We start from the raw sequence: 16,320 nt of genomic DNA, 5'->3' as shown, positions 1-16,320 counted from the left end.
CATAACGATTACAAACTTGAATTTGAAATGCAAGGACGTAATTTTAAAAGGCTACAAAATGGAGGGGAAATAAGATGTTTTATTTGTTTGTTTTCTAATATAAGGCATAAACCATCTAATAGGAGCCTATTACTAATTATTACTTTTTAATACTGTATGACAACTAGATTATTTACAATTCTTTTATGAATTCATAACAATTCATACTTATCATGATAATCTTTCAATATAGGTAATATCAGTAGTATGTATATAATAACATGTTAATGTCTAGACATATCTAATGAAATTCTGTGTTATTTCATGCTAATAGTACATGCTCGTAAGTACTACTACCGTGTGTTTTTACAATTCTGGCCCTCTATCACAATTATGCAGCGCAATGTTATTGTTGATTCGTAGCTTTCGTACTTTTGTATAAACAAATAATAAGTAATGCGATTATATATATTTTTTCTTTATGGAAATATTAAGATTAGGTCTGAGTGTTATTTAATAAAGTACTTCAGCGGATTAGCAAAATATTTTAACCGATTAAAATAGAATGTCTTTCTTTTTTTTATAACAGCATCTAAAATATTAATTTTAGTAATTTCTTTTTATTGCATGTATTCAACATACGATGACATTATTATTATTATCATTATTATTATTATTATAGCTTGGTCTTGTTTAAAGTTTAAAAATTATTCATTTGTAACATCAACTATTATTGTAAAATTAACAATCACCACAAAATAATTGCCAATACTGATCAGTTATGAAATAAAGTATATAAGTAAAGGCGAACGTTTAAAGACTTCACCACTGGCGCAGTTAGGTCTCGTCAATGTTAATTTTGCTTATATATTATTTTTAAATAAATATACGACGACAAATTTAAACAAACTCTGTTTGAAATATGTAAAAATGGCTTAAAGTTGATCTAAGCTTTCTCAGAAATATGTAGAGTTCTTTTAACCCTACTCTACTAATCAAAATATTCTTTTCCTGAATCTAACAATGTTACACGATGCTTCTCTAGATGTGTGTTTGGAGTAGTTCTTTGTTTGCTTAAATAAATTTATGCTATTTTTAGAATCAAATATATTCAGCGAACAAGAAATATGAAAAAGATATTAAAAATTTTCAATGTCGTACGACATTATCACTCAAAAATATAGTAAAAAAGAATTATAATAGAACTAATCATGCAATACAGACAAATGTATAAATATTTTTTATTGCGTAAAAATCTACTGCCGCATTTTTACTCTTATTTATAATACGAGGGATTGACTTAAAGTGTTGCCAATGGCATACGAATATAACTTCTACTGTCTAAGAAACTACATATTTATGGAAAGATTTTCACGAAAGAAGAAAATTTTCCATGGGAAAAGAATCGATTTGTAATTGGCAGAACAATAAATTTGACGTTTAAGTACATATAGTCGAAATATAATGAAATCTGTCGTTATTTACGTTTGTAACATCCAAGTTCGTTTTTAAGTTATTTATAAAATATCGTTTTCATCTAGGAATAGTGATTAATATTGGAGCACATATTTAACGGATATTGCTAAATGATTGTAATTCTTCGCACGTCGTGCTAACGAGATACGGTCCTAAACAAATTGTAATGTAAGACTTTTAATATCGGTCGATGAGAGCAACTAATGACAACTATTCGAACATTTCCTTATAAAAGATTTAGTTTTCATTCGTCTACGTTAGCTCTGCATAGACGGACCAGCACCATTTTGTAATTTATGACCTTTTGATTTGGCACTCTCGCATCTCGTGCCTTTACGCCTAAATTTTCCTGAGCAACGTGTCGTTCATCACCGTCCTGTGTAGAGGCATTCAGAGGCACCTTTTTTCCCACCAAGTCGAAAAGAAGATGAAACGAATCTTGAAGTTTCCACTACGATTATGTTAGATAGTATGTAGGTATCGAATGTCGCTTGCATTTTATTTCCTACTCCGTAATAAATGAACTTTCTTCGACAACAAACTATACCGATTCTAATTAGTTTGTATCCAAACTGAAGCAATGACTCTCGATGGTTGTGATTTGATAAAATTTAGTTGTTCAAGTACCTACACATATCCGACGCAGGCGTGATAACACATCTTTTCGTTTCATCTTGTTCACATCATCCTCGATTATTTACAAATTTTGTAGTACAAAATAATCTTTACGAATTTAACGAGTTAACACCACCGTTGGGAATCAGACCCCTCTTATTTATCTCTTATCTACGTTCCCTCTTAATTCATTGGTATACATACATATTTGCTCTTTCACGAAAATAGACTCTTTTTTTTTCAAGAATTCGCGGTAGTATTCAGAGTCGCTCTGATACGTGACAGGAATTGGAAGTAACAGAAAGCACGAATAGATCCTTTGGACAGAAGGGAGAAGAAGAAAACGATGCGGGCGTGGGGATAGAGGAGGAAAGAGGGGAAGTATTTGTTGGACAAGTCGAATAAGGCACTATCTAACCAGGTAACGGAGCTTCCTCGTAGAAATCTGGCTCGTCCTCGGTGCTCTCGTGTTCCGATCCTTTGCTGTCGAGTGCCCTTAGCTCTGCGGCGGTAAAAAAATGCCTCATCTGAGCTCGTAGAGGTATCATGAGAATCAGGAAGAACGGAAGCGCCAAGGCCGCCCTGGTACTTTTCACGATCCACAGTATAGCCAGGCACAGAATTTGTACGAGGGTGAAGATGTGCATCTTGTACGTTTGTACGCGCCGAACGTAATTAGCCGTGCCATGGTGTTTCACCGGCATGAAAAACAATTTCACACGATCGAACAGTTGAACACCGTTCGTCGAGGAGATACCCATGTAGAGAAACACCCCCAGAAGGACGGACATTGGTACGCGTCGTAGAAGCGGCGCCATCAACACGCTTATGCCGATCAACACGGCGACTAATAGGGCGCTCACTCGTTGCTCCTTCACTTCGACGATGTGCGGTTTATCTCCGGGAGCGTGAGTGCGAGACATAACCGTCACCGCCGAGACGTGTGTCAGCGATCGAACCGAGGCAGCGCAACACCACGGGGCGCCCATTAAACCACAGCCGACGTTCATTAAGCACACTACCACTATATCCATGTGGTACCCGTTACCTTTCCGTAATTTACGTTCTTTCTTATCGATGATGAGTCTATAAAAAAGAAACAAGAGGGAATATTTAATAAGGCAAGGGGTTTATAACGGATCTGTTGGAAGAAGACGAAGACGACTACTTACTCGGAGATTTGAGTCTCCATGAAAACAAGAATATAAACCAACAATGCCGGCACGATGCAAGCCATAGCCATCCATAGAGGAATAGGTTTATGTATGCCAGCTGGTGACACGATCCAATCCCTATCGGGCATAGTCGGTGTTAAACCCTCCGGAACCAGTAGCTTCTCCGTCTTCACTTTGGCCAGATAATCGATCAACGCGAATACGACAATACTGATGGGCACGCCGAAGTCACCGAAAGCTCTTCTAGCACTTCGTCCGAGGTAATGACTGTTGCGGAAGATACGCAGGTAATAAGCACCGAGGAAAGTACCGAGACACAAAATAGTGCACATCAAGGCCGTGTTTGGTTGGTTCATTAATAAGCCAGCGGCGTTATGCGATGGTATCAGAGTTTGAGGTTTGTCCGATGAAATGCTAATTATTTCGCCGGTCTTTGGGGAAACGACCTTGATCTCTGTTACGTTCAGCTCTTCGTAAAACGTTTCGTTCGTCTCGGGGATGAAACTGTACTCGTCTAGCAGCGGATTCTTCACGAAGTAATTGTACAATTTGATAAACGTTTCAACGATATAAAGAATAGAGATTAAGCCCGTGAAGATCTCTTCGGTGAACCGGGTGAAGAGTCTGACCAGCACGGATCCCTCCACGCAGGCAATCGCCAAGGCTATGATGCCCATCCATATACCGACGTAGACTCTCACGGTCAGGAATTCTAGTCCGTTCGCGAGACAGAAATTGTACAAGCTTTCGTCGAAGAGCAACAAGGGGCCGGTCGTGCCGATGATGACCAGTGGCTGAGTGGAGAACAAAGCCATCACCACCCCGGTCCACGAGCCAGAAATCAATGTCTCGGAGATGCCGATAACGTTGTGCGTCTTGTCGCTCATCAAGCCACCGAACGTGATGGCCGTGCAGAGGGCCGCGAAGTACATGAAGATAGCCGCTGCGAGGCAAGACGAACTCAAGCCATCGGTGAAATCAGACAGATAGTAAGGATAGCGTCTCTTGATATCGTTGACGAGGCAACCGAACGGACGTCTGGTTCTTCGAAGCGGATCGTCGTCATCGGGAGGTTTCTTCTCTTCTTCGCCGGCAAGAAGAGCTGTGGCAAACAAGACGCGGATAAATCACGCGTGCCTATTCTTTTTCGCTGGATCTCGTTGGTCGAACGTTAAAGTCGTCTTACCTTTCTTCACAGCCATCTCGTTCTGAATCTGTTTGGTCTTGTCCTCGAGCGCTTTGGCCTTCCGCTTCCTTATGGCTTCGCTCTTCGCCTTCAGCTCGTTAAAGGGTAACAACGCCTGTCTCTCCCAATCTCCAGGAGGCAGAACGATCGAGTCGTCTAGGAATTCATTGATCGCGGACAGAAGCTCGCGTCTCTCGTTTGCTTTGTACGCGACTTTATGGAACGACGTATTGGCCATCAGCGTGGCGATCGATCTACCGATTTCGTGATAATCTAGGTCAGCGTTCCTCGGCCCCAGCAACGTGAACATGAATCTTACTGGTATCGTTACTTCCGTGATCGATGGAATGAACACACCCTCGGCGAGCCTGACGAACGCGATCGTCGGTTGGTCCAGAAAGTCGACCGCGCCGACCAGCACGACCGTCGCCTCGGCGCCAGCCGGGATCCTCTTCAGGATGTAGTCGTTGTGACTCTTTTTCAAGTCCTCGTTGCTGCTCGTGTACGTCAGCTCCTCCTTCATATCGACCACCGTGTGGTTGCTGTCCAAGGCCAAGTTCGACGATACGATCTTTGGTTTCGTGTCGTTCAGGTTCTACATAGAACAGGAATACAAGTTACAATCGTTCGAACAACGTCCCGGCCACTTGCAGTGTATGCATACGATGCGTTTGGACCAGGCAGAGGTTTTCAAAAAAGGATTTCCGTCCCTAATCGGACAAGCGAGAGAGAATTTTCCTCGCGCAGAGGCGGATGACGTGTTCTACGCGATCGTCCTTTCCTTATCCAATTAACAAAACGATCTGTCGGATCGCGTACCGAGTTCCATTCCCTCCGCCTCTGTTTTAAGCTCGAGGAAAAATCGCAGACACCCTGACAGACAGTCCGAGATACATACCGCAGGATAAAATGCTACTTAAAGTTCAACAGGTATATGTATTATACTAAGCGAGAATCCGTACAGAAACGAACAAAATCGTAAAAGGGACCATTAAACAGTTCTACGTAATGCAATAACGACACAAAGGAAACACATACCGAACGAAGAAGGCAAGAATTAAAAAAAAAGAAAAAAAACAACAAATAAAGAAAAGATTACTAAAGAGGATGAAAACAGAATAAAGAGAAACAGCATCGATCTGAAAAGTGAAATGCCAATGAATGAAAGTGCAATCGGTACGTAACGACCAAGCGTACGATGGTTACACCGTCCTGGCTCTGTGTGTGTCAACAGTGTATCCACGTTTGGTATTCGAAAATACCAAAAGAAGGATATTGAGAAAGCTCGTTGTGAACGACGAACGTAAGTGTGAAAAAAGAAAAAAAAAAAAAAAAGAAAGAGTCGCAAGCCAATGGTGGGACGACATATATACCCATGGACTTACAGGTGTTGCGCTAAATACAAATCGCACGGAATAAGGTAGAGTTCTACGAGTTAAACGGCGAGATGCCATTCTCCTACGACATCCTCCCTAAAACTAATTCGCGTTACTGCTTATACGCGTAAACAATACGAAACGCTATTTACCACGATCGATACTCTGCTATCTATGAAAATGGACATTGACACGATTTCTCCCGCGTAATGTACATGTGCATCCGCGTGTGAGACGTTTTCCCGATGCACACGATCAGACGGGAGAAGATAGGGAAGCGACGAGAAAAAATTGGGAAGACACACTCATTTCCCCTGTAAGTTCATGCCGAAAGATGTTAATGCGTAAATATCGGTACGTAGAATATAAAGTATAGTATATGTATGTATATATATATATATCATATATATGATCGATGGTGGGCAAGCCGTAAACTAGCGATAAAGGTTGAAAATTCTGCGTTTGTAAGTCGGGAAACGAGAGATTTACATGTTGGGTTACATGGTTCTCAGAGGCTTCCCGTTCAGCGTCCTCTTCCTCCAGACAGACGGACTGTGGAAACAACATTAGGGCACACGGTCAGTCAGGCCTGCCGCTTCTACGAATTTCTATTGATTATTTCTCACGATATAAAGTTTTCTTTAGCATCGTTCAATTATTTATATAGCGGAAACTTTAGTAATATCACAGCTTAAAATTGATCGAGCGAGCACGTTAATATTGCAGCTAGAAGCAGTCTATCGACTTGGAACACGCGTTCGCACGATAACGTTGCCATTAGCATCTTCTCTTTTTTCCTAATAGCTACGATCGTTCGGGTCTCGATCACGGAACGAAACGAACATCGAGAACCGTACACGATATGTTCGATACTAGAGACACGGCGCACGGTTATTGTTACGTATCGTTCGAGAGCGACCGTGTTCGAGCAGCTCGTCTAACGTGAAAAGGAGATTCTGGCGGCAAGAACAATTACCTGTAGACTGGTGTAGCTGGAATAGTTGCGTTTGCCGCCAAATCGGAAGCCACGATCGTGATCGTGAACGTGCCTGTGCCTGAGAAGCAGAGCTCTCATCACTACCGGCCTATCCTCCGCTAGAATCAGCTCCTCGATTACCATTTGCTCGACTACCCTATACGCCAGACCGGGCAGATCCTTCTCCTCGAGATCCAAAAGGACCACGCCGGTCTCCAGGCATCTACGTAGGTTCAGCAGAGAGTGGAAGCTCAAGGAGGCTACGTGGGGCCTGCCCCATCTGTCCGCGCCTTCCTCCACGTCTTCCTCGTATTTGATCCACCGAGCTGTTTCTCTCCATTCTCTCTCCTCGCCCATTCCGTACAGTTCGTCCAACTGAACGAACACCTCGTGAGGCGAATGGTCGTACATCTTCTTGAAAGTATCGTGAGGTATACCGCCTTCCTTTTTGCGGCCGATCTGCACCGTCGAATGGGCGGCCTTGTGCCGCCTCATTCCCCGCGGATCGTCGCTTCTGTGCGACTCCAGGTCGTCGATGTCCAATTCCTGCAGGGTACTCGCCTCTTCCGGTTGCACGCTCACTCTCCTGGTGAAGACGCTCGAGCCATCCGGGAGGCCGGCTCCCGATCGCTTCCTCCATTGCGGGTCCTCTTGGAGCGAGTACTTGCGCGACTTGTGATGGTGTCTTCTGCAACGTACAATTCAACCAATTTGTTACGCGTTCTGCCGCTATCGATGACGACTGCGTCGCATGTGCGCTGCTGTTATATCGCGATCGTCGGTCAGGGTTAGAGCAAATGTGATTTATGTTTCGTCAAGAGACGAGCGCAGCTACGAATAACGTCTATTTCGTTAACTCGGAGTGCGCGTGCCAGAACTGTTTTCGTGCTTTGTGCTGGCAGTTGGTCTATCTCGTCATCGACACAAATCAAGAGCAAGCGTTAGCCGCGGGACAATTATTCATCACCTGATATTTAAAGAGTGGGTGCGTGATTGTGACACGTGTAAACTGCGTTTCTGCGGAGTATTCGAAACGCTGCGAATCTTTAATAGCGCTGCACTATATATACATATATACACATATATATCGATGAGATCTGACTAGAAAATCGATGAGATGTGCCGAAGCGTTCGCACGCACGTCTATCGTATGTTAAGGGAAACTCAAACAAGTACTTTTTCATTTGTTCCACATGACCGATGTGCAGGGTGTAGCGGTCCGGACGATAATCGAAACCCAAGGACATGGCGGAAGAAAGAAGAGATCGTTACATACGTAGCACTGCGGTCACCGTGAGACGGAGACGCGATCGGATTAATTAGAACAGCACGAAGACAGTGGCCTCAAGCAACAGACTGTTGTTGGGCGCTCGCAAAGTCTGCGTGAAACTCTGGCCGAAGGCCATGGCATTAGACAATAATTGCAAATTGGTTCGCGATTCCTTCCGCTAAATATTATGTCATAGAACCGTCTAACGCTGAAAGCGCGCCGAAATGTCCCCACCCTCGCTCGCTTCGCGTCCTCTCTTTCTCGGTACATTAATCAAAGAATCGAATATCCGCTCCTATCAATAGCGTTTAACGTGCGCGGGTTTTTCTCTCGATTCGAAAGACACGTGCGGTACATAGTTAGCGAATATATGCGGCAATTTGCACGCGCCTAGACAACTACGCAACTGTGCCGAAGAATACAGAAATAGGACGGTACGGACAGCGTTTGTTTGGTCGTTGACATCGAGTACATGACACATATGGTCGTTATTAACCGACTAATCCGAGCTTACAAATGCGATATGAAAATCGTCGCGTTTGCGTTCCGACTAATTTCTTTGGCGGTAACGCGGGACCATCGCGGTTGATGCTTTCGTGTACGTAATTGCTGAAATACGATGTACACGACGACGTTGAACCGGCTTTCGTGCCGTATGAAAATTAGCCAGGAACGTCCGGATCGGTCGTTACGAGCAAATTATCGTCAATTCGTCCGACGTTTTAACGGATGATCCCTGTCGATTTTTCTCTCTGTTCGTCTTTCCACAAAATCCAGCCTTTTTACTTTCTACCAGCCTCTTTTACCTGTGTCACAATTGCGACCTTGCAAATTCATCGATATTCCACGCTTACGACTTACTTGTGCTCGTGTTTCTGATGCCTGCGACACTTGCGATCTTCGTCGTGGTTCACAGCTACACCTACGCTCGGTACCTCGTCCCTTTTGAAGGTAGGCACCTCCTCTTCCTTGATTTTTTCGAATTGTACTCGCGGACTGCCAATGGTGGGACTGTCGCTGATACCGGAAGCAGCCCTCTCCGAGATCGGCGCCTCGCTCTCGCTGCTCGCTACGTTCTCCGTTTCTTCGGTCGTCTCTTCATCCACGTTGTGCACACTCGACGAGTACAATCCGTTGTCCATCGTGTCCGTATCTTGTCCACCGCCATTTCCTGTCAACACCTGGCCGTTCTCTTCTTCCGGGCCAACCTCCGTCGTGGATCCTTCGCTGTAGACACGAAACACGCGCCATTTCCTTCACTGTTTTACTTGGCCATTTAATTGCTATTTTAACTCAAAGTGAAATCGCGAAGCTCGCAATATGATTCGTACGTAAACGTAAGACGCCGTCGTTATCAACGAGGCAATTCGATTTCTCTTATCGGAGGATGACTTACGGTGAAAGGTGTCGTCGCATAGACCTGGAATGAAGGCTTTTCAAGGGCATGTGCGGATGGGGATAGCTTCTTTTCCGATGCTCTGCAATAAAACCATCGAACGAATACGCTTTTACGCGAGCAAAGGTGTTGGCAGTTTGGTTAAGCGATTGCCCTAACATCCCACTGTCGCGTAATCCCCGTAAAATATACGTACAACATCTTTGATTTACGACACACGTACGAATTAACCGGGGAATAAAATAGGACTAGAAAGACGCAAGAATCTCGTTGGCAATATTATATAAAAGTATAAATAATGTTGCGGTGTAGCAGTATTGTTTTAACCTTGGACCGCGAGAAAAATTGATTTACGTAACTGTTTTCTGTGTGCCGGAATCGGAAACGATGAATTATTGCCATCGTGAGTTACGTGCAAAAGCTACAAAAGCTGCGTACGTTTCGCTGGTGAAATCGTGGCAGCGTAAAATATTCCGTTGGCAACTAAGTGATTGCGCATTTCGTCATTAGATGGTATCGACAGAATCCGCAATCACTTAGTTGCCAAGCCAATAAATGGAATTTCGACACGAACGAAGGTTTCAGAGGATCACGTACGGTTGAAGTCGCGATCTCCATATCGCGACGATGGTCCTCGTTCTCGATCTCGATCGGATCCAGCCGATTCGGAGGGTGAACCGAGCAGGGCTACGTCGAACTTCTCTCCGGTGTCCATCGCGAAAACCTTCTCCATTTCCTCGTCGAGCTCCGGTCCCGTTTCCGCGCCATGGCCGTCGACCTGGTACAAAAACAACAACAATATTATTTCAAATCCAGCTGTTTCCAATAAATCGTCTGTTCGCCTTTTCACCGTAGCCGAGAAAACACGACCGAGTTCGCTTCTATCCGATACAACGTCGAACGTGATTTCTATTTGAACAGGTAGACGATCGCATTTCGTCAAATTCTCATCAACTTGCTGCCGACGAACTTTCTTTTTAACGAGTTCGCTACGTTCAACGAACGACCAGCCCGTCGTTGCTTTCGTTACAGGTAGTTGCATAATATCGATCTATTCGGAAGGTGAGAATCTCAACACCTTCCAGTAACGACGTTTACTCTCAACGAGCTAATACAGTGACAGCTTTGCAACACGTTAAACGTCGTTACAGCGTGTACGTACGAGGAAAGAAAGGGTCGATCGAAAGGGACGGAGATCGGCACGTTGGACGGATCCAGCCGGCAAAACGATTCCGAGTTTGCGAAAGGGAAACAAGAGAGAAAGAGACTGTGTGGTGTGTAGGAACGAGGTGAAAAAACGATCGATCAAGTTGAAAAACCGGTTTCAGGCGGAACCGTGAAAACTTTGTTTGCAATTTTTCGAGCGAACGCTTCGATAAACGATGCACTCGAGTTCATCCCTCGTCAACGCCGTTACGAAATCGTTTTGTGTCAAAGACCCTGTGACGCGAGGAAAATTTTGATCGTTTCCGATCAAAGCGATCGAACCTACGCGCGTCTAAGAAAAGAATCACGTTGACGATCGGATCGGTCCAACCTAATGTCATCGATCTCGTGTCTCGAAACAGGAATCACCCTTTTACTTTCGATGCATGTTCCTTAAAAAGAAGAACAAGAAAAAAAAAAAAAAGAAAAAAGACGGCTGTTTCTCGCGCGATTCTTCCGAAAACAACACAGCGTCACATCGTTGGAAAACGATAGTCGCGATTACGAAAAGTTTATTCCCGATTACCAGTGAGATACGGAGGAAACTGGCTGGCTGGCGACTCGCGTACCAAGCGATTTACTTTCAGGACGGAACCGAGATATTTGAATGGCAGAGCGAAATTCCCTTTCACTGGTGCACTTGGTTTCCACTCTTCCTCGTCTTCCTTTCGTTTGCTTTATGCTCGAACCCTTTTACGATAATGGGAATTAGAGTGCGAGGAATTAAAGCGGGGAAACGGCGGAATGGCTATTAACGGAGAAACGTGAAATTAATTCCGCCAGCGAGGCAGCGCTCAGCTGTCGTTAACGACCGCCAACATCGGCTAACGTATGGCGAAGAGCCGCAGCTGGCAACGACGTTCGATTCAATGCACGCGTTTCGTGCACTGCGTAAATCACGTAAGCGAAACGGTTGTTTCCGCCGAGGATGCTGCGCCGTTTCTGTCCCAGCCTCTGCCCGGGTCTTGCTACGCTCGAATTACCTCCGATAATCCAGCAACGCAACATAAGAAAAGAAACTCGCCACTCGAGAGCACTAAAACATGGTCGGTGGCGGTTGATCGAGTCGTTGCAACACTCGGAACTATGTTCGTTAGAGGGCAATTCGCAAGCAGCCCGACTGGTCGAGACACGTCACGGAACAGCTCGATCCGACGATTGCTACATGCTGCAACGATGTTCGGCCAGGCATTGGCATCGGGTGGCTGGACGAGGGAAAAATGTATCGGGCGAACGAGTGCACTTACGACGCGTCGATCTCGCGTTCTAACGAACACGTCTGAAAGGAGGGAACGCCGCGATCGAAAAGGCAAACGATTTCACCGACGAGATCTGGTGCACGCCGAGTGTCGGCGATCAGGTGCACCGGTTGGTTCGCGTCCACACGCAGACACTGGCACGACCGTGCCACAGATATCACCTGATGGCTGGTCCGCAGGGAGCGGCGTAACCAACGGAGAACTTTGCCCGATGCCCGTTGAAGGAACGACTTCCCGGAGGAATTAGCGGCGGCCTCGGGCATGGCATTCCGGGCCGAAGTGACACTCGCTCGCTCGGCTCGTGCTTACAGCTCGAAAATCCAAACTGACGGAGAGGGTAGCGCAACCACCGGCCGTCAGACAGAGAGCCGCACATCCTACGTGGAGGGGATGCCCGCGCTGTTAGGGGTGGGCAGCGGGGAGTATCTCCGCCGGTCGATATCTACCCCATACGTCGCGGCCAGACGACGGATCCTTCGAAAGGTTACCCTTCTCCCTGCGACTCGGATCGCGCGCTGCTCCCGGGACGGGACCACGGCGGCTACAACGATCTCGCGATCCTACGTGCAATTCCCACACGCCACGCTGCGAGCCAGTGGCCGCGGGTTGGAAACGGTGTCGTTTCGATCGCCGCTCGAGAACGTCGCGTTAAGAAGGTCGTGGTTTCCGCGGTAAAATGATCTCCGCTTGTTCGTTGCTTAGGCGAGCTACCGTGCGTCCTACAGTTGCAGCGCTGGTCGGACGATGGACGTTTCGTCGTGCTGACCTTGGGAATGAAGGAACTACTGGCTTGGCAACTAAGCGATCGCGGATTTTGTCATTAGGCGGTACTGACAAAACCCGCGATCGCTTAGTTGCCAAGCCAGTAGGTTCGCCACGTCCCCCGGGAGGCGGCGGATTTTTCGGCCAGCTTCGGAGAGGAGCGTACGGAAAAACGACCGGCCATTGGTGGACGCTGTGGATGCAACAAGTGTCAGTCGGCCGTGAAATGTAGCCCTGAAGGGGCTCCTCCGCGAACCGATGAAAGTAGATGGCAAGAAGCAGGAAATGGCGAGAGGGAGGAAGATGGAGGGGTGGTCGAGGAGCGGAGAGCTTCAGCCGATCGGCCAGAGAAAGCAAGAGAGAGGGAGGAGAAGCTGTCAGCTGGCGGTGCAGCTGGCGGAGACGCGAACCGGACCAGCGCAACTTCGCCGAGGCCTAGGTCGTAGCGGCAGCTTATCGACCAACGGGGCATGTCAGCTCGATCTCGTGTGCCACGAGTTTGCCCGACAACCTGCTTCTGCGTGTCGATTCGAGTCGCCTGGAATGGCGCTTCGATTCGAAAGCGTGGTTCGTCGGTCGCGAACCATCCCAAGTATCGAACAAGTTGCGAGTCGCAAGGAGACTCGACGAGAGTTCGTCAGGCGCGTCCATGTCGGCCACCGAAGCTAACGAAAAGCAACGGCTGCATTATTGATCGATCTCATCGGCTACACAGCCACGACCTGATAAATTATCAAGTCGACAGACATCGCGACGTGAATTACGACCGATCAAAGAATCTGCCTCGATGCTCCGCCTCGAAAGGTTCCCGTTATTTCCGGAACGAGCCCACGCTTTTGCAAAATCCGTGCATCGAGCGTCAGCGACGAGGAAACTACCGAGCAATAAATCAACATCGATTTCATCGAACAATTTATATTTAACCACAGAGAATGGCAAAGTGTTACGCGTACAATACGAATTCTCGGTTCGTACGTAGCGCGAAAAATTGCACGCCTCTACCACGAGGACGTAGCAAACGGTAGAAATAATCGGTTATCCAGTGTTCGTCTACGGAGGATTGGAAACGTTGGAATTATAGCGGCGGATCGCTGAGACGAGGCGCCGCGAAGCGAGAAAGGGGTGGCTGGCATGTGGCCGAGGTGGCGCTGCGCCATCGTCGTCGGGAAAAGTGGAAGGAAAGAGGTTTTCCAGCATCGACCGGGCTTCCTCCTCGTCCACCGCTCGCTACGGCCTGTACTCACGTTCGCACGCACACGTATCTTGGTTCCTGCTGCCGCGACCTTGAACCTGAACCTACAAACTCGCACCACTCTGTCTCCCTCTTCTCTGACCTCTCTCCAAGCACAGAGAAAAGCTGCGTGAAAATCGATGCGGCGTTTGTTATTTGTGGCTTCGGGGAACGCGTGTTTCTTCCCCTCCGAAAAATTCTTCCCCTCTGCGAGTAGAAAGAATTCTTGCCATTTCGAGAGAGTCGACTTCGAGACCACTGAGAAAGCCAGAGTCACGTTCGACTCGATAGGATTCGGCGCGAGGAGCCGATCGATGGAAAGTTTAACTCGCTGGCATGATCGAAGCTCGGCTAAGGCGAGTTCAATTTCTCGCCGGACATCGAGCTGCGATCGATAGGTCGCCGTTATCGCGTTCCGATAGGTCAGGTCTGCCGACTGACGTCCTCGACCACGCACTCGATCGTCCACCAGGTTAACCGTGGACGTTACGAGTTACCGATCGTCCACGAGGTTAACCGTGGATAGTGCGAGTTACCGATCGTCAACGATTTAAGCCGCGTTAGCTTGGTGCAGGCGACAGTAGCCGGACGGAGGCGTTTCCTTCCTCGTGGGACGAACGCGAAGGTCGGCCAGAGCAAAGGTACGTTCGGTGGTCGTCGATATTTAAAAATAACTAGCGACTCGATTCGAGAGCTCGTTGACCTATGTCACGCCTGCTTCGCGATTGAACGTTCGCACGGTAACCGTGGCATTCCTTGTATTCCGATACGTGGACGAAAGCTGGCACAGTCAGCGTAATTCCATACGTTTGTTCGACCGATTCAGCGACCAACGTAACGCGTTAATAATTCTAAGCTGCGGCTAATCTCGCGGCTCGGCTTACTCTTGTTTCCTTTGCGGCGCCTTCCCGACTCTCCTCGTGGTCGTCGACTAGACGTTTCCTATCCTACACAAGGAGTATGAAAGAGCCGGCTGGAGCAGCAGTTAAAAATAACGTTTCTCCGACCATCCGTGTTCTCATTTATCGACCTGACCTTCTTAACAATCTTTTGTGCTGCACCTTTATTACATAGAGTCTGTGGCTCGATTATCGCAATCAGTTTCTCACTGATTTCACCGACGTAGTCGTAGCAGAAGGTACGGAACCTCTTTGCGATAAATTTCTTCCAAACATCTAATTGATAAAATAAAAATAAAATGTATATTTTTTAATTTTCCTCGTCTTTCAACGGAACAGAGAAACATTCGTCGACTTCAAATTTCCATTGGAATATTCGATAGCAGGCGAGTATCGTGTTCGTCCGCTTAAGACGACGAGAGGGAAAATATCTGGTAACCGAGAACGTTCGCGGCTTAAAGCGACGAGCCAGCGCAACGTATCGAGCTAACCCTTTAAACCCTGGCGATTGGTTGGCTGCAGGCAATTGTGGCGTTTTAAGATACGCCTTTGCGAAAGGAATTTGGTCCACACACCTAAATCTATGTACGTAGCCTCTAGACCTTGGACTTTACCAAGGCCTGTGACGATAATAGAAGACCCGCGATGACACCAGGAAACCATTCGCAATCGCAAAGAAACATACTCGAGAAATTAAGCAGGATAAATAAATAAATAAACAGAGATGGAAATATCAAGTGTCAGCGAAATTGACGACTAAAGTCCTTGGAGGACGCAGAAAGGACAGGAGGCGCGAAAACAATAACAGAAGAGACGAAGAAGACTGAACAGTTCGATAGAGATTAGCAGTAGAACTACTAACTTCTACTACAGTAGAAGCTATTTCTACCACAATTAACCAAAATGACTGGTCTTTAAAAAATACGTAATAATAGAATATTTTTATATTTATCGATTTATTACTTTCTTACAGAAGGAATTCCATGTTACGTAGTACATTTTAATATTAATCCATCTGGGACTATGATCCCTAAAGGAGGGTTGACACATTTGTAAAATTATAAAACCAGTCATTTTGACTGGTGTGGTATTTCTAGTGTTGCTATTAGGCGAGCTATTCGGAATCTTCCTGACGACAGATATCGGTATATTGAACGATACGCGGTAAAAATGTTAAAAACGTGTGGGAAGTTGTACAAAACGAGGAAACTGGTTAATTGGGGTTCGATAAACAGATTGCAGGACCCTTTTACACTTTGACAAGTACCAGTCATTTCGACTGGTATTGGTACAAGCAGCCTTGATACAAAATTATTTTCACTTTGAATACATAAAGAACTAAATAAAATTCATTATATTATTCTTTTAGTTATCGTTGCAATTGCATCATTGGGGGAAATGTAACATGAAGTAGGAATTTAAAAATAAAATTGTAAAACCAGTCAATTTGACTGGTGTGGTATTGCTAGTGTCAGCATCTAGCAATTTTGCGATCGATCCGGAATATTGAACGA

The 16,320-nt window shown here is 46.2% G+C and overlaps 1 protein-coding gene across 3 annotated transcripts in view; it reads right to left on the bottom strand.

Moving 5' to 3' along the window:
• Positions 1 to 59: 59 nt before the first annotated feature.
• Positions 60 to 16,320, bottom strand: part of LOC117236241 (band 3 anion transport protein) — a 45,759-nt gene continuing 29,498 nt past the window's right edge. The window contains exons 1-9 of one of the 3 annotated variants that reach the window (XM_033499019.1): positions 12,076 to 12,249; positions 10,047 to 10,227; positions 9,450 to 9,531; positions 8,915 to 9,280; positions 6,784 to 7,471; positions 6,297 to 6,359; positions 4,432 to 5,026; positions 3,243 to 4,347; positions 60 to 3,156 (exon numbers count right to left, since the gene is read on the bottom strand). In XM_033499019.1, the coding sequence (XP_033354910.1) occupies positions 2,484 to 3,156; positions 3,243 to 4,347; positions 4,432 to 5,026; positions 6,297 to 6,359; positions 6,784 to 7,471; positions 8,915 to 9,280; positions 9,450 to 9,531; positions 10,047 to 10,227; positions 12,076 to 12,177 (3,855 nt within the window). In that variant the 5' untranslated portion in view covers positions 12,178 to 12,249 and the 3' untranslated portion in view covers positions 60 to 2,483. Of the gene's footprint in view, positions 3,157 to 3,242; positions 4,348 to 4,431; positions 5,027 to 6,296; positions 6,360 to 6,783; positions 7,472 to 8,914; positions 9,281 to 9,449; positions 9,532 to 10,046; positions 10,228 to 12,075; positions 12,250 to 16,320 lie in introns of those variants that run through there. The other 2 variants (XM_033499020.1, XM_033499021.1) reach the window with 2 other exon arrangements.

The sequence above is a fragment of the Bombus vosnesenskii genome, unplaced genomic scaffold, assembly GCF_011952255.1.
Source record: "Bombus vosnesenskii isolate JDL3184/JDL3185 unplaced genomic scaffold, Bvos_JDL3184-5_v1.1 scf7180000013340, whole genome shotgun sequence".
NCBI classification, from domain to species: Eukaryota; Metazoa; Arthropoda; class Insecta; order Hymenoptera; family Apidae; genus Bombus; species Bombus vosnesenskii.
The sequence above is the reverse complement of the archived record's forward strand: the minus strand, read 5'-3'. Positions and strand labels throughout refer to the sequence as shown.